Source organism: Rhinoderma darwinii, chromosome 8 (genome assembly GCF_050947455.1).
Source record: "Rhinoderma darwinii isolate aRhiDar2 chromosome 8, aRhiDar2.hap1, whole genome shotgun sequence".
Lineage (NCBI taxonomy): Eukaryota > Metazoa > Chordata > Amphibia > Anura > Rhinodermatidae > Rhinoderma > Rhinoderma darwinii.
This window is the reverse complement of record NC_134694.1, coordinates 29,923,878-29,951,813: the sequence shown is the minus strand read 5'-3', so window position 1 is coordinate 29,951,813 and position 27,936 is coordinate 29,923,878. Positions and strand designations below refer to the sequence as shown.

The 27,936-nt window shown below is 41.4% G+C and overlaps 1 protein-coding gene across 1 annotated transcript in view; it reads left to right on the top strand.

The window, feature by feature from the left end:
* The window catches only part of ASTN2 (astrotactin 2), a 647,867-nt gene that overhangs the window by 379,591 nt on the left and 240,340 nt on the right, over positions 1-27,936 (top strand). Inside the window, exons 9-12 of the mRNA XM_075835545.1 lie at positions 5,104-5,241; positions 16,536-16,686; positions 25,011-25,177; positions 26,403-26,591. Coding sequence (XP_075691660.1) covers positions 5,104-5,241; positions 16,536-16,686; positions 25,011-25,177; positions 26,403-26,591 — 645 coding nt within the window. The remainder of the gene's footprint in view (positions 1-5,103; positions 5,242-16,535; positions 16,687-25,010; positions 25,178-26,402; positions 26,592-27,936) is intronic.

Sequence of the window (27,936 nt, the reverse complement as noted above, 5' to 3'; positions counted from 1 at the left end):
CACCAGCCCCCTGTAGGTGATGCCACCCACCCTGCCCCCTGTAGGTGATGCCACCCTGCCCCCTGTAGGTGATGCCACCCAGCCCCCTGTAGGTAATGCCACCCAGCCCCCTGTAGGTAATGCCACCCAGCCCCTGTAGGTAATGCCACCCAGCCCCCTGTAGGTGATGCCACCCAGCCCCCTGTAGGTGATGCCACCCTGCCCCCTGTAGGTGATGCCACCCTGCCCCCTGTAGGTGATTCCACCCTGCCCCCTGTAGGTGATGCCACCCAGCCCCCTGTAGGTGATGCCACCAAGTCCCCTGTAGGTGATCCCACACAGCCCCCTGTAGGTTACACCCATCCCCCCCCCTTCCAGGAGAAGTCACTGACTTCAATGTCCATACATGGACAGTGTAGTCACTGACTTCTCCTGAAGAGGAATTCCCTGCCACAGGTCGGGAATTCCGCTTCAGAAGTGAGTGACGTCACTGTGTCCATATATGGACAGTGTAGTCACTCACTTCTCCTGTAGCGGCATCCCCGGCCATAGAGTCGGGGATTCCGCTGCAGAAGTGCGTGACTTCTCTGTGTCCATATATGGACAGTGTAGTCACTCACTTCTCCTGTAGCGGAATCCCCGGCCATAGAGTCGGGGATTCTGCTGCAGAAGTACGTGACTTTGCTGTGTCCATATATGGACAGTGTAGTCATGCACTTCTCCTGTAGCGGCTTCCCCAGCCATAGAGTCGGGGATTCCGCTGCAGAAGTACGTGACTTTGCTGTGTCCATATATGGACAGTGTAGTCATGCACTTCTCCTGTAGCGGCATCCCCGGCCATAGAGTCGGGGATTCCGCTGCAGAAGTGCGTGACTTCGCTGTGTCCATATATGGACAGTGTAGTCACTCACTTCTCCTGTAGCGGCATCCCCGGCCATAGAGTCGGGGATTCCGCTGCAGAAGTGCGTGACTTCGCTGTGTCCATATATGGACAGTGTAGTCACTCACTTCTCCTGTAGCGGCATCCCCGGCCATAGAGTCGGGGATTCCGCTGCAGAAGTGCGTGACTTCGCTGTGTCCATATATGGACAGTGTAGTCATGCACTTCTCCTGTAGCGGCATCCCCGGCCATAGAGTTGGGGATTCCGCTGCAGAAGTGCGTGACTTCGCTGTGTCCATATATGGACAGTGTAGTCACGCACTTCTCCTGTAGCGGCATCCCCGGCCATAGGCCTCATGCACACGACCGTGTTTTTGCGTCCGCAATTCAACCGCAAATCCACGGGTTAATTGCGGACCCATTCATTTCTATGTGGCCATACCCACTATCCGTGTTTTCACGGCTCTCCGCATGTCCGCACATCCGTGCCGCAGAAACTCCGGACATGTCTTATTATGGGTCGCAAATGCGGTGCGGACATGCCAATAGAAGTCAATGGGCCCGTGGAAATTGCGGATACACCGCCGTGTGTCATCCGCAGTTTGCGGATTTGCGGATCATGTGACCTTCTAAAGGGGGTTTGACCAAGCTTTTGGCATCCTGTTTAAAAGTCCTTTTTTTTTTTTTTTTTTTTCATCCGCATTTTTGCGGATTACATACGGATGAACTGCGGATTACATACGGATGAACTGCGGATGACATTCCACGGAACACGGTCCTGGAATTTGCGGACCAGAAAAACACCACGGTCGTGTGCATGAGGCCATAGAGTCGGGGATTCCGCTGCAGAAGTGAGTGACTTCGCTGTGTCCATATCTGGACAGTGTAGTCACGCACTTCTCCTGTAGCGGAATCCCCAATCCCCGGCCGGGGATTGGGGATTCCGACTCCTACAGCGAGCAATAAAAGACCCTCCTCCTCCTCCTCACATGCACTCTGCACTGTGAGGAGGAGGAGAGAGAGTGCGCGAGCGACGGTAGACCCGGCCATCACTCGGGACACATTCCGGTGATGGCCGGGTATTACCCGGCCCCATAGACTTCTATGGGAGCCGGGCACCCGGCCGAAAATAGAGCATGTCCTATTTTTTGAAAAATCGGTGGTGTGAATAGCCCCATTAGGGGTCTATTATTCCTAATGCAGCCGGGTGCCGGCCGATTTATGAACGGCCGGCACCCGGCCGGGAAACCCTGTCGTGTGAGGGCTTGTCCACATGTAACGGAATTGCCACAGAAAATTTCTGCAGCAATTCCTCAGAAACTAGCAGGATTTTCGCTGCGGAAAAACCTCACCATTTCCTGCAGAAAATGGTGCGTATTTGCGTTTTTCTCAATGTTGGGAGATGGTGACATTCAGTCCACTTTCCGCAGCAGGAATTTATGGTCGGAAATTTTACGCAGCGAGTGGATGAGATTTGTTAAATCTCACCCACTTTGCTGCTACTGTATTCTGCTGCGTATTTTCCGTCCACAATTGTGGACGGAAAATACGCTGCAATTCCGCTGCGTGTGGACAAGCCCTTTAACAGGTAACGAAACGTTTGTCAGAAGTTTTGATTGATGGGGGTCCGAGAACTGAGACCCCCACCAATCGCTAAAACGAAGCGGCTGAATCGCTCGTGTGAGTGCTCAGCCGCTTTGTTTCTGTTTGGCTTTTTCTGGAAAGCCAATGTACTGAAGTACAGACTCAGACTTTCTATTGAGCCCGTACTAAGTGGCTGAGCGCTCACACAAGCGCTTATATCGCTTTTTTTTTTTTTAGTGATTGGTGGGGGTCTCTGTGCTCAGACCCCACCTATCAAAACTTCTGACATGTCACTATGACATTTCAGAAGTTTGTTGAACGTTTAGTTACACTTTAAGGGTACGGCCACACGGAGCGGCCCTAAAACGGTCGCAACGCGGCAAACAACCACGCTGGCACTATGTAGGAGCGGCTGTCAAATACCTCATTAAGGGGCTTTCCGGTGACATGCGTATACGCACTGCCGCTCCATTCATTCTCTATGGGAGCGCCGGAGATAGCTGACTGCAGTGTTCGGCTTTTTCCGGCGCTGCCATAGAGAATGAATAGGGGGTAAGTTGTTGTAATTTGCAAAATTGTGCGGCCATAAAGGGTGTATTAATTCATAGCTGCACGATTTTGCAGATAAAGGGACGGTTTACCCGCGTTAACATGCGGCCACTAACAGGCTGTTTGACAGCCGCACCGAACATGGTGTCGGCGCAGTTGTTAGCTGCGTTGCTACCGCTTCGTGGCAGAAATTCCACCGGAAAAACGCAACACAATCTTGTGCCATTTTCCGGACGGCATTCCCTGCGGTGTTCAGGGCAGATACGCTGCGCAGCTTAACACAGTGTATCCGCACTGAGTATATTGTGTGTGTTCCTACCCGAAGTCTGACTAAACATTGTCTACTGCTGCAGTGGTTACTCCCCTTCATTTAAAAAAATAGGACATATTTGATTAATGGGTTGTTATTTTGCTATTATATATAATTACATCATTATAGTAAGGTTAGAATGACGAAACCTATTAAATTTAACCCATTATAATTTACAGCTGCATTTATCCAGATGAAGGCGAAATAAAGCCTAAGTACTATGTCCTGGAATAGAAGCCACAATACCCGACTTCATAAAACCTCCATAAAATTAAACTAGAGTTAGAGTAATGCTATACAACCTCTGCTACAAAATCCAGCCCCGCGTGTTAGAAAGGCATCCAAATCACTTCTAAATCCACTTGTCTGCCTATGGACCCTAATTGAACTAATATACTGCGGACCACAAGCTGAACTCTCATACTGTCTAATTGTAAGATTTGGGCTTTTATATGTAGCAAAGACAGTAATTGAAATTACTTGAAAAATAGATGTCAGCACTATCTCCGATTGCTTTTATACAGGGTAGTAAATTATAAAGGGACTTCTCATATTCCTTTTCACAATAGGTATTCGATTCCTTGGAATATATATTAGAGGTCAGGCTTTACATACGTTTTTACACTTCATTAGTCACCAGGTTAATCCTTTCAAATCCTCTGTAGTCTCCGTCTCAATGTACATTTTCATTTGAAGATATTACAAGACTTCACCACAAATGTTAATTTATGCGGCTAGCCAGTGCTTTGTATAAATAACAACAAATTAATTGCAGCATTAAACAAGCTCCTAGCCCCAAGCAGAGCGAAGACTCGTATTAACTACAGAATATGCATGAGAATAGGAAAACAAATGGACTTCATTTTCAGACCATTCGAGAATAACATTTTGTTTGGAATACTTTCGCATGGTATACTAGTGGGATTGCCCTATTAACAGGCGGTATTCTTACTACTAGATGGTAGAGAATGGTAATGTATGTATATTATTCAGATGGAGGTTGCAGTGGCAAACAGAGGCAGAGGATAGCCCCTGTGCATGGACAGTAATGTGGACCCCTTACAGTCCCACAGCTGATTTGCCAAGAGGTGATCGGTTCTCTAACAGATCTTTCACCATTGTGCCAATTTCTTTGGTACAGTATATCGCAAGAGAATTATTAAAGGGGTTTTCCGGGACATCAATATTGATGGCCATTACGATGGTTCGGATAGGCCATTCGATTCAGATCAGTGGGGATCCGACCCCCGACAGCCCTATGGATCAGCTGAATGAAATGCTCCAAGCAGCACCCCATCACCATTATTGTTTACCAGGCACAGCGCCATACGTTTTGTACTGTACTAAATCTCTCTGCAGCTCAGTCCCATTGAAGTGAATAGGACTGAGCTGCAATACAGGGCACAGGCACTATCAAATGTACGGCGTTGTGCCAGGTAAACAATGAAAGGGAAAGCTGTGCCCCTTTAATCAGCTCGTCGGTGGGGGTGCCAGGAGCCGGACCCCCACCGATCTGATATTGATGGTCTATCCAAAACCTGGAAAAGCCCTTTAACATAGTCCCTTACATAAAACCTTTTCTATGGTTGGGGTGGGCCTACAGGGAAGAAGTACTTGCTGCACATATGTAAGGTACCCCCTTTAGAAGGTTGGCCTAAATGTATTTTCAGAAGATAACTATAGTTTATGGAGTCAGTGCGGTCAGAGCTGAAAGACCTCAATTAATCTTATCTTGTGACATGTCTCTATAACCATATTCTCTCAAGAACCAAATCTTTAATAACAATTCTGTTTATGGCAGGTCGACATACAGCTTGGGACAAGGAGTATGGCTTCCAGTTAGCAAAAGTTTTGTTGTTCCCCCTATGGAGTTGTCAATCAGTCCGTTGGCCAGCTGCAAAACAGATGTATTGGTGACTGAAGATCCTTCTGATATCCGGTAAGAATGTATTATGTGATATAGAGTATAAGTGACCAAGTACATTATGTATTTTCATTTGAACAAATGGATTTATTATACAGTAAATTGTTTTAGAATGGGCAAAAATAAACAGGGACCCAACAAATATATAAAAAACAACTGCAGGTTAGAATCAGTGTATCTCTCATCCATTATAGATGTGGCAGCCATGTTTATGTAGCCCATAGTGATCTTAGGAGGCAGTCATAATTTCATAAATGATTAAACTGTAACCTTACAGCATACCTGTTGAAGAGTAAGGGTTGACCAAGATTAAAATAAAAGTCAGTCAGCTTATTTTCCTTGAACAGCGCTACTCTTGTCCAAAGTCTGTGCCCGATACTGCAGCTTAGCGTCACCAAGTGAATGTAACACAATGGGGATCATTTATCAAAACTAGTGCAATTGAGCCCTAGCATTACACATAGTAACCAACTTTACCAAGTAGATTTGTAAAAAAAAGTAGTGAGTTTAGCTCTTTCAGTACAAGTTCTGACAACTTCTCCCATTTTAGAACTTTTGTGACCTTGTGACCGCGGCTCCAATAATAACAGTATATTCGTAAATTGTTTTATTTCACATTGTGACACTACAAAAAAAAATAATTTCAAATCCATAAACTATTGGTGCTACTATATTGCCTAGACATACCGTAATAAAGACAGGGATTTGGAGGAAGTAAGATTTGGCATAGATTATCACATACCGAATCGCCATGACGTAAGGGGGAGGGGGAAAAGAAGGGAGCAGGCACTTGGAAGTCTGAGATAGCATCATATTGTAACTTAGCTCCTTACTAGACACAACAAGAAGAAGGATAAGGTGACATGAGCATAACTGATTGACATAGGATAAAAAAAAAACAGCACGCAGGGATCATTCCAGAAGAGATCTCAGCACAGCTAAGTTTTATTTGTGAGCAGAAATGTGCTAGATTTTAACGTATTTTTCATTTGTTGGAATAATAATGCGTAAATGATAAAGCTTTGTCCACACAGGAAAATGGTTGTGGCAATTTTCCTGTGGCAAGTATTTGCTGCAGCTGAGCTGTCTCCGTTAACGTTATTCACACATTGTTAATTAAATGTACTTAAAGGGATATCACAGGGTTTTTTTTAGCTAAAAAAAATTAATCATAGCGTTAATAATATACAATAATATTCAAAATTATTTAGATTTGAAATAAATTCAACACGTAATGAAAGCCACCCACATGTAAAAATGTATGAATTGTGACATACATTGATACCGTCATTATTTGCCTTATGAAATGACTACATCACTAGACAAGTGGTTTGGCCGCCGATATAGAAATCTTTACATAAGCTGCCGCGTCACACCGGTCCTATTTGTATTTTGATTGGCTGTTGAGCGTGGTATTTAGTGAGTAATTGTAGAATAATTCCTTCACTGGCTTCCAAAGGGAAAAGGAAGGGCCAAGCTTTGCGTAAAGAGTGTTTATCGGATATAGAACAGTATGTCGTTTTAAGAGCTCAGTAACTGTATAGAGAAATAGAAAAAAAGTACGGCGCACATGGTGCATCATCACAAGGTATTTAAATGTATAGCATCAGGTAAGAAACGGTGCTCACCTGATAGTGTTGTGCTCGGAGCACAACGTCCTTGCTGGTAAAATTAATTACGGAGGTCCGCAGCCTGGGATTCTTCCGGTGACCTGTAGGGTTCTGTCGACCAAAGGTTGGAGTTCAAGAGAAAAATTAATCCCACTGGACGGGGCCGTTCCTCCCCAGTGAATAAGTCCGGCAGGTCACGTCGGTAAAAGGTCAATGGTATTGTTCCAAAAACTTCTAGACAACTATAGAGTGATTGACGTTGTCTGTTTATTGTTGTGTTTTTTTTAAATGATAAAAAGGAGAGCTACGCGTTTCAAGACCGGACCGGTCTCTTCGTCAATCACTCTGTAGTTGTCTAGAAGTTTTTTGAACAATACCAGTAACCTTTTACCGACGTTACCTGCCGGACTTATTCACTGGGGAGGAACAGCGCCGTTCAGTGGGATTAATTTTTCTCTTGAACTCCAACCTTTGGTTTTAAGAACTCAGTCATTACTGCCCACTTTTTCCTTTCTTACAAGGTGTACCTGATGTGTTTTGAGCTATTCCAGTTATTTCTATTCTATAGAACACAAGTCGTAGAAAGTGTGAAAAATATGACTTCTTATCAAGGAAAGTAAGAGACTGATACAAGGGTAGGTTAAACTGCCCTTGTATCAGTAAGTATGGCGCTTTCAATCTTACCGGAATAACCAGTAAGTTAAGTTATGTCATCTTTTTTCCACAAACCTAAAGGCAATGTTAGGTTTTGCTCCTAACCTGGAAACGTAAGTAAAACTACTACATACATTTATGATCGCCAATATAAATATGGAAATATTTATTATGAATAATTATTATCGAAAAATCATGGAATGAGAGTAGTTTTTTCAACTAAAAATACATTATTTTTTTGTACACGTGTCATACTCCTCATGAAACAAGGTTCGTAAGGAATGAAAGTTCAGGGACAACAGTGGTGACGCATATGGCTGAAAAATAGTCACAAACAAAACAGACAGAGCCGAGAAGCCAGGGAAGTTATTAATTTGGATCAAGGTCAGAGTCAGAGAAATAAAAAGATAGATGAGAAAAATAAAAAGGAAATATGGATAAATCCAAGAATAATAAAACCAGGACTCATAAAAGGGACAATGAACAGGAAAATGGCAGAGTTCAAGGCTAGAAACAGGTAGCACAGAGAGTGGATAATCATGTGTCTTTGATGGATACATTTATAGCAGCAGATCCCCTGTGGGATATATAACTCGTATGTCTAAATCTGAATTAAATTGTATGTAAAGAATTTTTATAGGGGTATAAAAACTAGATACATTTGATGAAAATGCAAATGGTAAAGTGTAACAAAGCAGAGTAGATAGTATCCATATAAAGGACAACGGAATAATGTGATACAGAATGGCCTTGGACTGCTGCCATAACTAAGTGTTCTTTGGCAGATAGCGGAATAAAAAGTTTCTAATGCAGCAGAATGCATGAATGGGTGTATTTAATTTTTCGGAATCTTTGTACGCTTTATGGGCTAAATGCCATCTTTCTTTGCCAGTGAAGTGGATAACGAATTAAATATGGCAGCTATAATATAGTTAACCTATATGATAATGCGTTATTGATGCTAAAACAGATGTCACAGGTAATATATATTATGTTATATTGCAGGATGTTGTTACATTTCATGTCATTTAATACATCATGGACAGCTGTGTCATGTGATCCCAGTCTGACCGTCAGCCCATGAGAGAGTTAGAGGAGGACACCCATGGATGGACAAGGGGAAGGCTGCCGAGGGTGTTAGGTGTTGTGAGAAGTGCACTGCACTGCTCTGCTTTAATTTTTAGGAACAAAAACATTTTTAAAGCCATTCATGACTTAAAGGGTTTCCTCATCAGAGAAATTGATGCCATTTTGTTAAGATATGCCATCACTTTCTTATCTGTGGACGTCCGAATGCTGGGACCCCCACTAATCCTAAGATTGGAGGCCACTGGCTATGAAGGGGAACTTGAATGGAGCTATGTTGCAGTTCCTTGCACAGAATAGGCCCAGGAGAAACTGTGAAGGGACCGCAGCTCTATACCAGTGCTACAGCCCCTTTATTCTCAGGGTCATGGGGGTCCCGGCAGTTGGTCCCCCACTGATCAAAAAGTAAAGGCATGTCCTAACCATATGCCATCACTTCCTGTAGTGGGAAAATTATTTTAAAGGGGTAATCCGACGGCAAGAAAAAGAGTGCAAAACACATTAACATATTAATTAAACATAAACTAAACTGGCCATGTATTATCACTGTGTAAAAGTTGAATACTCCATTACTCCTCAATCGGACGGCCATGCTGCTGCCTTACTTCCTGTTTGGAGGCGGGATTTAGACTTTTAGCACGAGCTCCTTTTTCCCCTGCACCTACACTGCTACACTGTGCCATGAAAGCCTGGTGTGCCCTTTTAATCACCCTCTCCTTCCTGCAATACCTGTACGAGACAAGGTTTTCCAGGCACTGCGTAGCAGTGTAGGTGCAGGGGAAAAAGGAGTGTATGCCCCTGTTCCTTCTCCCTCAGTAGTGAAGGAGCTGCCGGCGCTGCTAGGAAAGGGATTTTATGCAGATCAGGGCTGTAGTCTCCCCTCTTCAGCACTAAATTTCCCCTCATACTCTCCAGCTGTCACCTCTTGCTACAGTTATCCTCTGCTTGTAGGGCACAGTGACACGCATCCTTGCCTCCCGCTCCCGGAGCTGTCACTCACCCTTGCCTTCCCCTCCTGTTGATGTCGGGATGTTAGCAATCATGTGACCGCAGGGGACTGGCAATCTTACTCTGTTCAAGCCCCTTGTGGTCATATGATCAGTGATGAGCTGACACCAACAGGAGGGAAGACAGACCTCTGACACATGGCGGTGTGTCAATGTGTTACAACACAGGAAAAAAACTACAGAACGTCCTGTGCCGCGTGAACCAAGGTTCAAAATGGGGGATCAGCGCATGTTTGAAAATGGGAGTGAATTAGTAAGTGTTATTATTTCTTTGTCTAATATCAATGGGGAATAGTTTTTGCCAACCGCATAACCCCTTTAAGAAATGGCACACTTAATAAGTGGAGCCTAATATGCCAGATAGTCTGGGCCTATAGGCTCCTGAGATGTAAATCCAGTAGTGCGTCTGACATAAGGAAGAGACCTTTTGCTACATTGGTGATTGGGAAGCAACAATGAATCAAGATGGCACAGCTGAAAGGGTTTGTCTCTAGCACTATGACAAGTACATTAACCTCAACTGCTTCCTCATTATGATAAACTGTAGTAGTTGGAAGAAACTGAAGAAATGTTCTACAATTCCACAGCGCTGGCTTCCTTTGCTGACTGTCTTCCACCAGCCATAGAACATTCTTGCCCCTTTTTCCTTACCTCAGGTATTACATGTAAATCATCATTTTTTTAAATCTCGTGGCAGTAAGTACCAAACATATTTTAATTAGATTTTTTCTAATACATGAGAAAATATGGGAAGTAAAAAAAGATGATAGAAGATTTAAGTGAATTACCCACCACTCATCAAACCAAATCTCTGGTTAATCGAAAACTTAAAGTGTCTGAAGTTCATGTGAATGACTTTTAACACTATTTGAAGATTTAGATGCTTAGTCCCCATCTCTGCAGCTTGTGTTGGCGTAACAGCTAAAATTTCTTGCCACCATCTTTCCAACATGATTTTTATCATTAGGAAGCAAAATAAGGAAGGTTACTCACCTCGCCTGGCTCCAATAACATGAATGTAAAAACATTAAAAAGATGCACCGAGAGGCTCCGATCTCCCCTGACAGCACCCAGATCTTCCCCAAGCCCCAACCATAACTCCTGTGAGCCCACCATATCAATAGATATCCTGATCTTGCCTGATGACTTTACCAGGCAACCAAGCCAGTACGATCACTGACGTACACAGAGAAGAGGCACATCACCGCTCTTTGAATCTTTTGATTAACTCCTTCATTCACACCAAGAAAACACAACATCAAATCTAAAAAAACAAATGCTGCATTTCTATATATATTATCTATTTTCTGTGCTTATTATACTTTCATATAACAATTGTGTATATTGTTTCTCCTGTACTGACAGTTGACCCTTGACGTCTTCACTGTCAGACCGCTTTCCCGGTTCTATTTCAGGCATAAATGTTTTGTATCCTCCCCACACTTCTTTACCCCTGTGATACTGCCTGAGGAAGGAGCCTATATGGCTCCGAAACGCGTCGCCTGTATCTGAAACATTATTATCATAAAATAACTTTCTTCTTTGAAACAACCTAGTATCAATTTTGGCTATGCAAACAACTAGAATTCAGTTGAATTATTTGCCAAAAGGAAACAGCACCAATTCAAGGGCTGCTTTTTGATATGTTCACCTGACTAGAGGTGCACCTTCACAATACTACTGTTGACCAAAACCGGACAAAGGCTTGTTTCCGGAAAAACCCGGGACTTGCCGTTCCCTGGACTTCTACATTCCCTGGCTACGTTTCTGATTCCTGATGACTATTCTAGGGACCGTTACCTGAGATTCTGACAGGGACAGGGAAAGTCCATACCTCCTGGCATGGGTTAAGGGTGAAGAACAGCAAGATACTGTAGTCTCCGCACCCCAGTATAGCTTTAGTGGATTGTCTTCTCCAGTGAGAATCGTTACATCCAATGACATTAAGCTGGTTCATAATCTTTTAAGGAGGACTTAGAGAACATCTGTCACTTTGTTTTGAGTTATGATCAAAGCAATTTTAAAAAAAAGGTCTTTTCATCGGAGGATTTAACAAAAAAATAAACTCTCACTTGTTTAGTGTTTGTTTTCAAGACATTAAAGGGTGTGTTAACATCAGCGTCAGCTTTCTGTTCATGGGTTCCGCTAGATCTTTCCGTCAGATGGAAGCCATGAACGGAAAGGCTATGGTTTCCATTTGCCTTTCCGTTCATGGGTTCCTCCAATGGAAAGTTCTGGCGGAAGCCATGAACAGAAGGGTGACGCTGATGTGAACAGGCCCTTACTTAGGAGCAAATGAGTCTAAGTGATTTGTTGAATAAATAAGTCTAAAGACTGGAGTTTCAGTGACAGTTTGACCAATCACATTAATATTACTTCGCAGTGAATGTAAGGTCACATAACGGGCCAGTCAGCTCTCAACTTTTAGAGGAATCTGCCAAACTATACTGAGGGTTGGGCAAGGGTGGAAACCATAATGAATATTCATGAGCAACCGTTTTGATTCATAAAAAGTACTACATTTCGGGAGGATGTCTATGCCAGACCATGCTTTTATGTGTAGCACATCACATAATGAGAACATCATAAAAGGGGTCCTGTGGCTAGTATCATCATGGGGGTCCTGATCACTTTGTTTTTATATTTATTAGTATCTTGGCACTTTAGCAAGTTTCCCAAAAGGATATTGGCCAACATGGTCAAAAAGCTTCACCATTCCTAGTATAGGCTATACAAGGAAAATAACCCTCACATAATGAAAATATGGCTATTATATCATTGTAATATGATTAGTTCATAAACATAGAAAGGGCTTTAAAAAAAACAAAAACACATTTCCATATTTTTACCTTATAATGTAGCCTGATTTCATTACCTTTTCCTTTGTAACTACTATTCTCTACTAAATCCACAAACTTATTTCTTATCCCTTTAAAATGCTCAGTCAATAATAAAAAAAAAGAACAACATTAAATTCCCTTTGATCCCTAGATAAAAAATATAGGTTATTGTTGTTTTACTAGAACAAATTTCGAAGATAAACCCATTAGACAACCTGTAAAAACAATAACTACAGGTAAATGAGAACACAAATTTAAACTATTATTTTAGTTGTTCTCATCTAATACCCTGTATAATTACTGATCACGACAATCAAAGTCAGTTGCTTAGTTGACATAAAAAATAAAAAAACATTTTTTGTTAGGAATCTAACACATATTATGTATCAATCTAGGACAGTAAATGTATAGAGAATATGGTTTCTGATGTCATGCGCCATCATTTTCAATATTATTGCACCAATTTTTCCACCAAAAATGAATCAGTGTTGTAAAGACCCTTAATATAGCGCCTATAGAAAGCCATGGGTCAATATATACTAGGACCCAAAATTGGGCATGTTCCATTCCATGCCATATTACTGAGGTATTCTTCTCTAGAAGCATTACTTCTAGGGGGGAATATAGCTCCTCACAGAAGCACCATATGGAGTGTCTTCACCTTTATAATACGGAACCATAGGGACTCTTGTGTGCCGCTACAAACTTCCTGCACGCAACATTTCCATGTGCATGAGGACAAAAACTTTCATTGTCCTAAATGGAATATTAGGGTGTTAACTTGTCTCATATTTCATTTAACTTTAACAAATAATAAAATGAATAATGGCTGAATTTGCAGAATGTTAGATAACACCTTGTAATGAAATGTTGTTTCTCACATTCTCCTTAATTTCTCTATAATTTGCATAGTATAAGAAGTGGGAAACGTGTAATGACAGAAATATGCTGATTGCAACTCCCAAAGGAGTGGGCTGCGGGAGACTACATGCAGCTGCAAAAAAGTCTGTCACATTCACATATACTTCTTCCTATGATCAAAAACTAAGCACAGCTGCTATATTGAATGCATAAATCCATGTTTTATTGTAAGCAGTAAATGAATCATTACATCCAAAGAAACAAAACCACAACATATATCTCTATGCACAGGTATGGCCACCAGTTTGGAGAAATAAAATGGTTAATTCTCTAGGGGCTAATGTCACTGTCTCGAGAAGGACACCCTTGAATTAATGCAGGTCAACTGCACAACAGTCAATCATTGTAATCCAGTTTGTTGAATGTATTCAGGTGCAAGCATATAATGAATTTGGTCACTGGCCAGGAGTATTTCAGCTAGTCCTCTGATCCACAGGCCCTGTGCAATCCGTGTGTTATATAGGGGATCTCTAGTCAATAGTGTTTCATTCTTTACAGCTCGGATCACTCTTTTATATTGTAGAGTTCTTTTCAAAAGATTGCAGGTGCGTTTGAAGCTATGAAGATATTCTGCAAGAAAATGGTCTTCTGTATGAGCTCTACAGGCAAAGAACACATATCGGTATCCACAAATAGCATTTTGTAGCATCTCTAGGTGGACAATATGGAAAAATGTAGGATAAATTGTTGGCCACCCTTTTATGTGTGCTGTGCACTTTGTGTGTTCTTCACATCTTACAGATGTAGTAAAGGAAAAGGTCATAGTGTTTCGAGAAGGTTATTAGTTCTGGCTACAAGAAGATAACAAATTGCCTGTATAATGCCATGGTCGGTCATCATTATAACCGGGACTATTAGACATAACAAAGTCGAAAGCCATTGCTTAATGCCACATTTCATGCTTAGTGGTAAGAAGCGGAATTAATCCAAACAGTTAATTAGCAAGTTTCTGAACAGACTCCGTAGAGAGAACTACAAGCTATAATTATATGGAGCAAGGTTCCTGAAAGTAATCTTTGTTATTAGTTGCACAAAAACAGCTTGGGTGTTTTTTACAGTGGGTAATATGATGGAAATATGCACGGTGTTCAAATGAGTACTGCAAAAAAAGAGAGGGTCAGAATCGTGATATGAAAGGTCACCAGGTATCAGAAGAATTTAGTTGAACTTGGCAATGCAAAAGGTGGTGCAACCAGGTATTACGTTAAGTAGATACATTACTTTTTCAAATGGGTAATATAGGTGCTGGATAACATTACTTTTAGTAAATGAAGTGATCATTTAAAAGCTGTGTATATTCAGGTTGGTTTTTTTTCTTGCAATTTTTTGGGTATATATAAGTATTGCCAAGTGCAGATGACAAAGCGCTTGAGCAATAAATCATTACAAGTTTTCCCTCAAGTTACAATATTAATTAATGTATGTACTGTACAGCTCTATACCTGTACTATATGTACTGTACTGTTCTCTACCTGTACTACATGTTACGTACTGCTCTTTACCTGTACTACATGTACTGTACTGCTCTCTCTACCTGTACTACATTCACTGCATTGCTCTGTACCTGTACTACATGTACTGTACTGCTCTCTACCTGTACATGTCCTGTACTGCTCTCTACCTGTACTGCATGTACTGTACTGTTCTCTAGAGAGCAGTACAGTACATGTAATACAGGTAGAGAGCAGTACAGGACATGTAGTATGGGTAGATAGCAGTATAGTACATATAGTACAGGTAGAGAGCAGTACAGTACACCTAGTAAAGGTAGGGAACAGTACAGTACATGTAATACAGGTAGAGAGCAGTGCAGTACATGTAATACAGGCAGAGAGCAGTGCAGTACATGTAGTACATGTAGAGAGCAGTACAGTACATGTAGCACAGGTAGAGAGCAGTACAGTACATGTAGTACAGGTAGATAGCAGTACAGTACATGTAGTACAGGTAGAGAGCAGTGCAGTGCATACCGTACAGGTAGAGAGCAGTTCATGCAGAGAGCAGTACACTACATTTAGTACAGGTAGAGAGCAGAACTGTACATGCAGTACAGGTAGAGAGCAGTACTGTACATGCAGTACAGGTAGAGAGCAGTGCAGTACATGTAGTACAGGTAGAGAGCAGTACAGTACATGTAGTACAGGTAAAGCGCAGTGCAGTACATGTAGTACAGTTAGAGAGCAGTGCAGTGCATACAGTACAGGTAGAGAGCAGTGCAGTGCATGCAGTACAGGTAGAAAGCAGTGCAGTGCATGCAGTACAGGTAGAAAGCAGTGCAGTGGATGCAGTACAGGTAGAGAGCAGTGCAGTGCATGTAGTACAGGTAGAGAGCAGTACAGGTAGAGAGCAGTGCAGTACATGTAATACAGGTAGAGAGCAGTATAGTACATATAGTACAGGTAGGGAACAGTACAGTACATGTAATACAGGTAGAGAGCAGTGCACTACATGTAGTACAGGTAGAGAGCAGTGCAGTACATGTAGTACAGGTAGAGAGCAGTACAGTACATGTAGTGCAGGTAGAGAGCAGTATAGTACATGTAGTACAGGTAGAGAGCAGTGCATGCAGTACAGGTAGAGAGCAGTGCAGTGCATGCAGAGAGCAGTACACTACATGTAGTATGGGTAGAGAGCACTACTGTACATGCAGTACAGGTAGAGAGCAGTGCAGTACATATAGTACAGGTAGAGAGCAGCGCAGTACATGTAGTACAGGTAGAGAGCAGTACAGTACATGTAGTGCAAGTAGAGAGCAGTATAGTACATGTAGTACACGTAGAGAGCAGTGCATGCAGTACAGGTAGAGAGCAGTGCATGCAGAGAGCAGTACACTACATGTAGTACGGGTAGAGAGCACTACTGTACATGCAGTACAGGTAGAGAGCAGTACAGTACATTTAGTATAGGTAGAGAGCAGTGCACTACATATAGTACGGTGGAGAGCAGTACAGTACATGTAGAACAGGTAGAGAGCAGTGCAGTACATGTAGAACAGGTAGAGAGCAGTGCAGTACATGTAATAGAGGTACCAATGTGCCCTGAAAAAAACAATATGTTTACAGTTTCTGAACATGCATCTGGCATTTCTATAATGAGTTTTATTTAAAGAGTGCATGCAGGATTTTCTGGGATAAGCAATTTAATCTGACAGTATCACAGCCCTGGAATAATTACTTCTTTACCCCTTACAGTGAGGAATCCCTACTGGCAACACACTTTGAATCAGTTGATGACCTCCTTTCATCCTTTGGCCCAGTCCGAGATTGCTCATTCAGTAATGGTGGTTGTTCCCGTAATTTCAAGTGCGTCTCAGAGCGCAAAGTGGATTCCTCAGGATGTGTGGTGAGACAACATTTAAAATCAGATTTTGTCATTATAATAATAATAATAATTATTATTATTATTATTTTAAGAATTAAAAGGGAATAGGCATTTCCCTCTAAAACCGTATAGGCTAACATAGGCAATGAAGGATATCTTGATACAGCACATTGTAAAAGAAGTACTACTGATACAGACTGATGACCGCACCCACCCGACATGCGTTTCTCAAAGGGTATCCCTTATATTGCTTTGGTATTGATTTTACGTGTAGGCGCTGCTTTACCATGTTTAGCACATATGCACTTTCCTTTGGTTTAGACTTTTTATAAATACATTATAGCCAGTCCACTGTCTGCTTCAGGTGTATGTAATGCTCTGTATTTTAATTTGTTTTATGACTTTATTTCATGATGAACTTATAAACGCTTGGTATTCTGTTGTCTTTGCCTGTGAGCACCTTCTTCTGTAGGTTTAACATGTTAATTTATTAGTATGTCTGAAGAGCTGCACTTGTTTCTGCAGTGACCAGTCCCATTCCCCATTCTGCAAATAAACAGAGTAACTTTCCATTAAAATTAAGTTATGTAAACTTTAATGTGAGAGCATTTATTTAATAGAAGGATGGATTCTCCACTATGAAACAGAATGGCACCCACATTCTTGAGATCGGTGGTAGTCCCAGATGCCATGCTCAGCAGTGGGCAATTTAGGGTAATTTACATTGGGTTTACAGGAGAAGCCACTTGATAATAAGACTAATTTATTAACTCCTGATTACGGCTGGTGTGTGCAACTACTCCCACCATTTATGTCAGTGCTATACAATAAGACTATGAGGCCCACAACACATTTGAAATCTTCCACTACAAATGTTTAAGTTTTATAGTAAAATAATGACGGTCTTCAGGACTTCTGGGTAGCAAATCTGCCTACTTACTCGAAACGTCTAAACATTTGGGGTAAAGTGGGAACTGCACTAGAGCATCAAAGCAACATTACCCTAGCACTGCATGGCTGACCACTACAAGCCATTTGAAGGCTAAGCACCAGACCATAATACAACTTTGGCCTGATTCACACGAGCGTATTTTACGTCCGTGTGACGGCCGTTAAAACAACGCATGTATTTCAATGGGGCTGTTCACACGGCCGTTGTTTCAGTAGACCGTGTGAAGGGTCCATTGAAAATAGAACATGTCCTATTTTCTTCCGTTTTCACGGATTCCTCCATAGACTCAAGTCTATGGGGATCCGTGAAGACTGAACCTGCACGGGGGCACCTCGGATGTGAAAAACTTCATGTTTTTCACTAATAGTGTAGCATCAGCCCACAGGACAGAAATGCTGCAGAATTGAATGTCCTGTTGAGTGCATAAATTCTGCACGTATTACAGTTGCAGCAAAGTGGATGAGATTTGCGGAAAAAATCTGCAGAAAATCTCATTCTCAATCTGCAGCACATCAATTCATATTGCATAAACATTATGGAATCTCCGCACAGAAAATCCAGATGGAAATTCTGCAGCATTTTTGTCCTGTGTGCAGAAGGCCTAATAGCTTCAATTAATGTAAAAATTTCTATCAGTGTGATCAACTTTCTAAATAGTTTTTATTAAAAATTATTTTAACTTTTTGAAATACAGCTGATCTGTATCCTCTATACAGAGCAGCTGTATCATTCGCTATGACCTGAATTCGTCAGTCCCGCGGATGTGATGGGATCAGTGTCAGCGGGTCCTGCATGCCTGTGACATGCAGAATCCACCTGTAATGAACTTAGATGTGTTAGAAAAGACACGCAGGACCTGCTGTCACTAAACCTGTCAGTCCCGTGGACCTGACGGGCACAGGATTTAGCGAACGATACAGCTGATTTGTATAGAGAATAAAGAGCAGCTGTATTTCTAAAAGGTAAAATTAATTTTTAATAAAAAATATTTCTAAAGTTGCACTAATCACACTGACTAACCTTTTTAGTGAAGAAAAAAAATGCCTTTCAAAGGTTTACATAGTCTTTAAATTAGTCCTAGTGTGTTGTATATCTGTGTCTGTGTGCTTGCAATAGGGAACCCAGTGCCACTGGGCCTGTACAGTGCTACATAGTAAATTGGCTCCCACTGGACACCAAGAAGTTGAAACCTCTCCTCTAAACATATTATTAGTGAATATACACTTCCCTGCTGAACTTCAACCTATCCACCACATAGGCAGGACATTTTCATAAAAGTCAGGTTGATGAGTTTGGGAAGATTGATACATTAGGGGCAAACTACAGGTTCCATTAACCCCTTAACGACATGCCACGTACTGGTACGCGGCAGCCGTTAAGGGGATGTATGGAGCGGACTCACGGGCTGACCTCGCTCCATACAGAGTGGGTGACAGCTGTGTTACACAGCCGATACCTCACTGCAATGGGCGGAATCAAAGATCACTTTGATTCCGCCCATTTAACACCTTAAGGAGGCTCTGTCACCACATTATAAGTGCCCTATCTCTTACATAATGTGATCGGCACTGTAATGTAGATCACAGCAGTGTTTTTTATTTCTAAAAACGATCACTTTTGACAGAGTTATGACCTATTTGAGATTTATGCTAATGACTTTCTTAATAGACAACTGGACGTGTTTTTACTTTTTGACCAAGTGGGCGTTGTAAAGAGAAGTGTATGACGCTGACCAAGTATGCTTGATAAAGACCCATTTATGGGTAGAAACGTTGCAAGTGTTTTTATGCTTGGTGAATAAATCAAATACACTTCTTTGGAGTGCTGCAGTTCCTTTCTTCGATTGCATAATACAAAACATATAAATTTGGTATCTCCGTAAACGTATCAACCTGTAGAATAAGGTGAACATGTAGTTTTTACCGCCTGATGGATGTCGTAAAAACAAACCCCCCAAAAAAGGGTGTAGTCGCTGTCTTTTGCCCATTTCACCCCACAATAAATTTTTTCAGATTCCCAGTACATTATGCGGTACAGTAAATGGAGCCATGAAAAACTGAAAACTTGTCCCGCATAAAACAAGCCCTCATATGGCTATGTTGACAAAGAAATAGAAAAGTTATGGCTTTTGGAAGGCGAGGAGGAAAAAATTAAAATAAAAAACTCAAATTGGCCTGGTCTTTAAGGGGTTAAGAACTTTCCAACTTGAGTACAGCAGAGTTCTGTTGGTGGACCAGAATGGAAGGAAGGGCAGCTTCAAGCCGCAGTAAAAGGGGACTTGACTGTAAGGGTATGTTCACACGATTAACAAAATACGTCTGAAAATACGGAGCTGTTTTCAAGGGAAAACAGCTCCTGATTCTCAGACGTTTTTTGAGCAACTCACGTTTTTCATGGCGTTTTTTGCAGCGTTTTCCACGGCCATTTTTGGAGCTGTTTTCAATAGAGTCTATGAAAAAACGTCTCCAAAAACGTCCCAAGAATTGTCCTGCACTTCTTTTGACAAGCTGTCATTTTACGCGCCGTATTTTGACAGCGAGGCGTAAAATAAAGGCTCGTGGGAACAGAACATCGTAAAACCCATTGAAGGCAATGGGCAGATGTTTTCAGGCGTAATGGAGCCATCTTTTCAGGCGTAATTTGAGGCGTAAAATGCCTGAATTACGTCTGAAAATAGGTCGTGTGAACATACCCTAAGCTGCTCATTCCGGCACTGTACAGCACTGTTATACGTATGACGTCCCTCATAACATGGACTGGATAAAAATCTCATAAACTTTTGACAGTGCCAGCAAAAACAGTCACATACAATTCAACTTGGGCACCAAAATAGGGAAATTGTTGTAAATGAAGTGCTTTAAAAGCTATTTGAACCTTTGTGACCATTTTCTTTTTTTCTGTAATGCATCTAAAATAATGTCACTGCTGCCGTATTATAACATAAAATAAGCTCTAATATATACATTATGTACCCACAAATTGGACGTAAATAACCTGCATCTCGTCCTACAAAACATTAAAAATAAAGCCCCATGCAGCTACGTTGACCAAAAAGTAAAAAAATGTATGACCGCTAGAATGTAAGGAGGTAAAATCAAAAGAATTTTCATGTACTCAAAGCCAAAAATTGGCCTGGTCCTCAAAGGGTTAATAATATCTTACCATTTTGTGTCTAACAGCTCTTCTGCCAACCTATGTGTCACAATGGTGACAGACTACAAACAAACTATGTGTAGTCTAATCCTGCAGTCATACTCTGCGATCTGTCTCCTACTACCTGTAAGGAACCGGGAGGTGGACCCTCTAGACACAGACACGAGAAGATGGACACAGGTCTAGGCAGGTAGAAAGCAAGACAGGGCAGATCACTAATGTGTAGACAGGAAATGAATCGGGAGCTCACCTGTGGAAAACAACAAGAACTCAGGGAACCTATTGCTAAGGCATCAGCATGGTATCCTGATGTGGAATACAGTGCATTCGGAAAGTCTTCAGACCCTTTCACTTTTTTCACATTTTGTTATGGTGAGGCCTTGTGCTAAAATTAAAAAAAATAAAGTTTTCCCCATCATTCTAAACTCAATACCCCATAATGACAAAGTGAAAACAGAATTTTAGAAATTTTTGCTAATTTAATAAAGAATGAAAAACTCAAATTTCGGAATGGACATAAGTATTCAGGCCCTTTGCTATGACACTCCAAATTTTGTGCTAGGGGCCTCCCATTTCTTTAGATCATCTTTGAAATGTTTCTACACCTTGATTGGAGTCACCTGTGGTAAATTCATGTGATTGGACATGAAAGATACACCCCTGTCTATATAAGATCTCACAGCTGACAATGCATATCAGAGCAAAAAACCAAGCCAGGAGGAAAGAATTCCAAGAGCCCATGGCTTCCATAATTCTTAAATGGAAGAAGTTTGGAACATCCAGGATACTTCCTAGAGCTGGCCGCCCCACCAAACTGAGTAATCGGGGAAGAAGGACCTTGGTAAGAGACGTGACTAAGAATCCAATGGTCACTCTGGCTGAGCTCCAAAGATCCTGTGTGCAGATGGGAGAAACCTCTAGAAGGTCAGCCATCACTGCAGCACTCCACCAATCTGGGCTGTATGGCAGAGTAACCAGAAATAAGCCTCTCCTCAAGCACTTAATGGATTCTCAGACTGTGAGAAACAAGATTCTGTTGTCTGATGAAACCAAGATTGAACTTTTTTGCCTCAATTCTAAGCGCCATGTCTGGAGGAAACCAGGCACTGCTCATCAGCTGCCCAATACCATCCCTACAGTGAAGCATGGTGGTGGCAGCATCATACTGTGGGGGTGTTTTTCAGCGGCTGGGACAGGGAAACTGGTCAGGGTTGAGAAAAAGATGAATGGAGCAAAGTACAGAGATATTCTTAATGAAAACCTGATCAGTAGTGCTCTGGACCTCAGACTGGGCCGAAGGTTTACCTTCCAACAAGACAATGACCCTAAGCACACAGCCAAGACAACACAAGAGTGGCTTTGGGACAATTCTGTGAATATCCTTGAGTGGCCTAACCAGAGCCCTGACTTATCGAACATCTCTGGAGAGACCTGAAAATGTCTGTCCACCGACGATCCCCATCCAACCTGACAGAGCTTGAGAGGATCTGCAGAGAAGAATGGCAGAAAATCCCCAAATCCAGGTGTGCAAACCTTATGGCATCATACCCAAGAAAACAGGAGGTTGTTATCACTGACAAAGGTGCTTCAACTAAGTCCTGAGTAAAGGGTCTGAATATTTATGTCAATGCAATATTTTCGTTTTTACTTTGCAATAAATTAGCAAAGATCAATAACATTCTGTTTTCACTTTGTCATTATGGGGTATTGAGCGCAGAATGATGGGGAAAACTTGACATTTTTTATTATTTTAGCACAAGGCCTGAACATAACAAAATGTAAAAAAACGGAAAGGGTCTGAAGACTTTTCGAATGCAATGTATATAAGGGAGGTGCAGCAGTTCATTGGCTGACGCATCATGGGCATCCAGTGTTCTTTCCCTATAAGACTGGAAAAGTCACACATGTGTGCCCTAAGATCACCCGATGGCAGCAGAGAGTAACACGAGAAAGTACTGAATAGACCATGTGGCTGCGCCAACAAACAAACACAGGAGTAGATGATGAAGATTATTCCCCTGCGGAAGTAGGTTGCAACAGCTGCTGTAAGTGATGCAGTCGAAGGCTTCTTGTTGCACCAATGCATGTGTGTTAGCAATAACTAGTGGACACATGGATGGAAGTATGACTACAGGATCAGACTTTATAGTCTTTGTTTGTAGACTGTAATCATGGAGATACATAAGTCAGCATAGGATAGCATATAATGGTATGAGATTTTTTTTTTATAAGGACAATTTGCAAAGCTTCACCTTTTATTTTAGATCCGCTGGAATAATAATTTGATATTGTGTGCTAGATCTCTTGGGATAGTCAATGTGTTATACCCTTGTTAAAAATCAACCAAATGCCTCATGAATGTTATTAAAACACAACTAGAAATCACAAATTAAGTAGCTGTAGATGCTACAGATTTTCCCCTAAGAGTAGTATTAAAATATGAAGCAGACACAACTATTACTGCCTGAGGCGACTCCTCTTCTCCTGTCCAGCATAACTCAATAAACTGTGATGCCATAGTGGATGTTAAGCAGCTGCATTCATAATAAAGTATCTAATAGTAACACAATGTTGTTACAAATTCCATTAACCCATTAGTGACTAATCCTGTTTTGGCCTTAAAGGGATCCTGTCATCAACATCTTACCTGTTAAACTCGCCGGACCCCTCAACGGCCGCAGCTGTCCAGAGTTCATATCTGTTCTCTTCTTTCCTGAAGTCCTCCTCTGTCAGTAAATATAGTCGTTTAAACTTTTCCCGCCTTTTATGGTAATTATTTTTCCCTCTGGGATGCAGCTTCTTAACCACGCCCACTGTCACCACCTGTCCGGCCCTGACTGGCTAAGGAGCTGTCAATCAAAAAGAAGGAGGTGGAGTCCACTCTGAGATGCTGAAGGAATGAAAACCTGACTCTTTTCAGATGAAGATTTGACTCTTTTCTGCTCATTTGCATACGGCGTGGGACCACTGAAAAACGGAATACTAAAGCTACAGAGCTTACTTAGAACATATTTATAGCTTAGATGACAATGATTTTTGACCCACTTTCACCAGGTATTGCTGGCTTTATAGCTAAAATGCTGGTGACAGGTTCCCTTTAAGGACCAGGCCATTTTTTTCAAATCTGACATGTATCACTTGAAGTGGTAATAACTTTGAAATGCTTTTATTTTTTTCAAGCCATTTGAGATTGTTTTCTCGTGACACATTGGACTTTAAGTTAGTGGTAAAATTTGGTCGACACATTCAGTGTTTATTTATGAAAAATTGCAAAAATTAGCATTTTTTTAAATTTGAACTGTATCTGCTTGTAAGACAGATACTAATACCACACAAAATAGTTACTATTTCACATTTCCCATATGTCTCCTTTATGTTTGCATTGTTTTTTTGAACATCCTTTCATTTTTCTGGGACGTTACAAGGCAGTAACTTTAGCAGCATTTTCTTACATTTGCAAGAAAATTTCAAAAGCCTTATTTTAGGGACCGGTTCCGTTCTGAACTAGCTTTGAGGGCCTTATATACTATAAACCCCTTATAAATCACTTCACGTTAAAATGGCTTTTGGAAGGCGGGGACGAAAAAACTAAAATTAAAAAATTTAAATTGGCCGTGTCTCCAAGGGGTTAAAATCATAATTGTATTGCCATATCAGATGGAGTAAATAAAATAATATAATCTAAAGAGTAAAAAAAAAAAAAAATTACCATGTAAAAGTTTATTTTTTATTTATTTTTTTAACCTTTGTGATGGACATATCAATATTTGACATTCATTAAAAACGTATAAAGGTAAAGATGTAATTCAGCAAAAACAACGCTAACAAATTATCTTTGCGCTGATTTATTAAACAAACAATTTACATATATGACAGATACTTCTGCGGAAAAAGTAAGTACTGGCTCTAGTAGATGTTATTGGCCCCTACGTGACTAGTGAGAACATCATATATGGCGAGCGCAGAAAAGATTGATATCTATTTTAATGATTACTATAGAAAGGCATATTGGAGGACTACCTGACTGATCCAAATAAAGCGTGTAGCGTTATACATACTATTAATCCTCGTGCTGCCAAGGCAATGTTCACACTTGACGTACAGACATAAAATTCTATCAATTATAATATACCCGCATACCAAGATATTTTCTGAAAATCCCCTCAATGATGCAGTAACATCAGTCATACACAATAATGGTAGTTTGTTATTTACAGCTTGTAACTCCTATTTCTACTAGTGTCCTGAGGGGTTAAAGCCGATGAAGGACGGAAGCGGCTGCTATGATTACACCAAAGGAATCGACTGTTCAGATGGATCCAATGGAGGCTGTGAACAACTTTGTTTACAACAGATGATATCCCTTCCAAATATTCCAAACGAGAATGCTATATACATGTTCTGTGGGTAAGTGGACTTTAAGGGTATGTTCACACGGGCTATTTTCAGCCGTGTTTCGGGCCGTAAACCACCCTGAAAAACGGCTGCAAATACGTAGGCTGAACGCCTCCTGACATCTGCCATTGATTTAAATCGGAAAAACGGCTTTCCGTTCCCACGGGGCGTTTTTTTATGCGCCGTCTTTAAAAACGACGTGTAAAAATCGCCCTGTAAAAAAGAAGTGCATGTTACTTCTTGAGCCCTTTTTTTTGTGATTGTCTGCAGCGGTCACGTGATGAAACGTCATCCCAGGAGGCCGGCCTGGAGGAAAAATCGCTGCGATTCCACCACAAAAAAAACCCAACATCTGCTATTTGTTGTTTTACCCCCCATTAAATTCAATGGGGAAATCCCTCAACAAATAAGCAGCGTTTACGCAAATATAATTCACATGCTGGAGAATAAAACTCTGCATTGCACGTCAATATCTGAGCGTTTTTTCCACTCAGCATTTACGCGGCATGTGGATGAGATGGTGACATCTCCTCTGAAAAACGCAGCAATTAAGTTCACTTTCCGCTGAAGGAATTAACATGCGGCGGAACGAAAAAAAAACGAACCGCAGGTGAATTTTGGGATGGGAATTTTACGCAGCATGTGGATGAGTTTTGTTGAATCTCACCCACTTTGCTGCTACTGTATTCTGCTGTGTATTTCCCTCCGCAATTCCGGATGGAAAATATGCAGCAATTCCGTTACGTGTGGATGAGCCCTTAGGCTGGAGCTACGTAAAGACTTTTAGTAGCACAGCTATTAATGATCAGACTGCTGGACTGCAGCTTTAGCTGTGGAAGGTGCCCTACAAATAGTCTCCATGTAGCTCCAGCCTAAAGGCAACCACAAGAATATTCGGTCATAATGGTTACATAAGCCAATATTTTTTTATTAGAGATACGGATGTAGCCATCTTTATCTTGACTCTGATAACTTGCGGCAGCGTGATATCACATAATAAAAGCCATTGAAAAGTCATTGAAAAAGTCAAGATAAGGGACCTAGCCATTATTTATTTATTGCGTTAAAAGTCAAGGTAAAGACGGCGACATCTGTACAACCCAGTCTCTAGACTAAATTGCCCTGACAGTAGTGAGAGATCTGATTTTTCTGTTATTAATTATACAAATATTTGTTTAATTCTCTTTATTTCCTTCTCGATTTGATGTATATATTTATATATTTCGTTTATATGTAGCTGTGTGGATGAATACCGACTAGCACCAGATGGCAGATCTTGTCTCATGTTGACGGATCTTTGTGAAGGTTCTAAGTGTCTGCGTCCAGGAGGTCACCTGAATGACACATTGTTTGGAGAGATGCTCCATGGGTTTGACAACAAGACTCAGAGAGTCAACCAGGGTCAAGTTTTCCAGATGAGTTTCAGGTGAGAATTTGACTTCCTTTTTCTCTTCCACCAAGGACCTAATAATGTTCTTACGCTGCATTGTCACGTGGCATATTTTTCCGCTGCGGATTTAACTGCAGCGAATCTGCCAATGTCTGTATGTATTACATGTTGGTGTTTTGATGCAGATTTGCCGTAGACTTGCTGCGATTGCATTGCAATGGCTGAGATCCGTCGCAAGCTGTGGCCTTACCGTAACCAAATCCGCGGCAGAAAAATACGCCACGTGTGTATCCAGCCTTAAAGAGGTTTTCCAGTTCATTTTTCAAAAATTTTGATTGATAAAGGTATCATAGGTTGAAATGGGGATCGCAGCAGATGTTACATTTCCTTAAATGGAAATTCTCAGGTCTGAATGTTTGGTGTGTTTTTTATTTTTACCTAAACTTAACACAAAGTCTGAACATATAGTAGGGTACCAGTTGGGGATTTAGATGTTAATTTTGATAAATGAGGCCCTATGTCTCCATGACAACACTGTATCTGACAGGAATCTGAACAGAAAATGTTGTCATCCGAACTTGCAGTAGTGCAGCCTCGGGCTTTGGGCCTGTAACTTCAAGAGATCACAACTCAGCATAGAAGAAATATATTACATTTTTGTTTTCATTTTTTAATGTGTAATTAGGTTTTCTTTAAGTTTACACCTATTACACATTAGGTAACATTGGCCTACTGTAAGGTTTGCACTGTGGTTTGTATTTTTAGATATTGGCGGATTTTTATTAGTAACCACCTGAAATTTCACATCATCATTGACAAGCTAAATAATATCATATGTAACATAAAGTTAAAAGGGTTCTCTTGGTATTTTATCTTAATGTCCTATCCTTAGGTCGAGTCAGATCAGTGGGGGTCCGACTCCCGGCACCCCTTCACCGATCAGCTGATTGACTGGGCCACGGCTTTCGTCGCTTCAGCCTTTTCCCCGTTTACGGGGCACAGCTCCGCACACATCTGTAGTAGCTGCGCCTGGGATTGCAGCTTTGGTCCCATTCAAGTGAATGAGATTGAGCTGCAATACCAGACACGGCCTCTACCGACATGTACGGCACTGTGCCTGGTAAACACTGAAGAGACCGCAGCGACGAACGCTATGGAACCTTTAGTCAGCTGATCGTGTCGGGAGTCAGACCCCCACCGATCTGATATTGACGGCCTATCCTAAAGATAGGCTATCAATATAAAATGCCTGGAGGACCCCTTTAAATCCAAGATTGTATTTTTTAATCATTATGAACAAAAACAAATCCAAATATTTGTCGGCAGTGTGGCGTGAAAACCGGGTGTGATGTCATCAGCATGTGTATAATACACTGAGTAC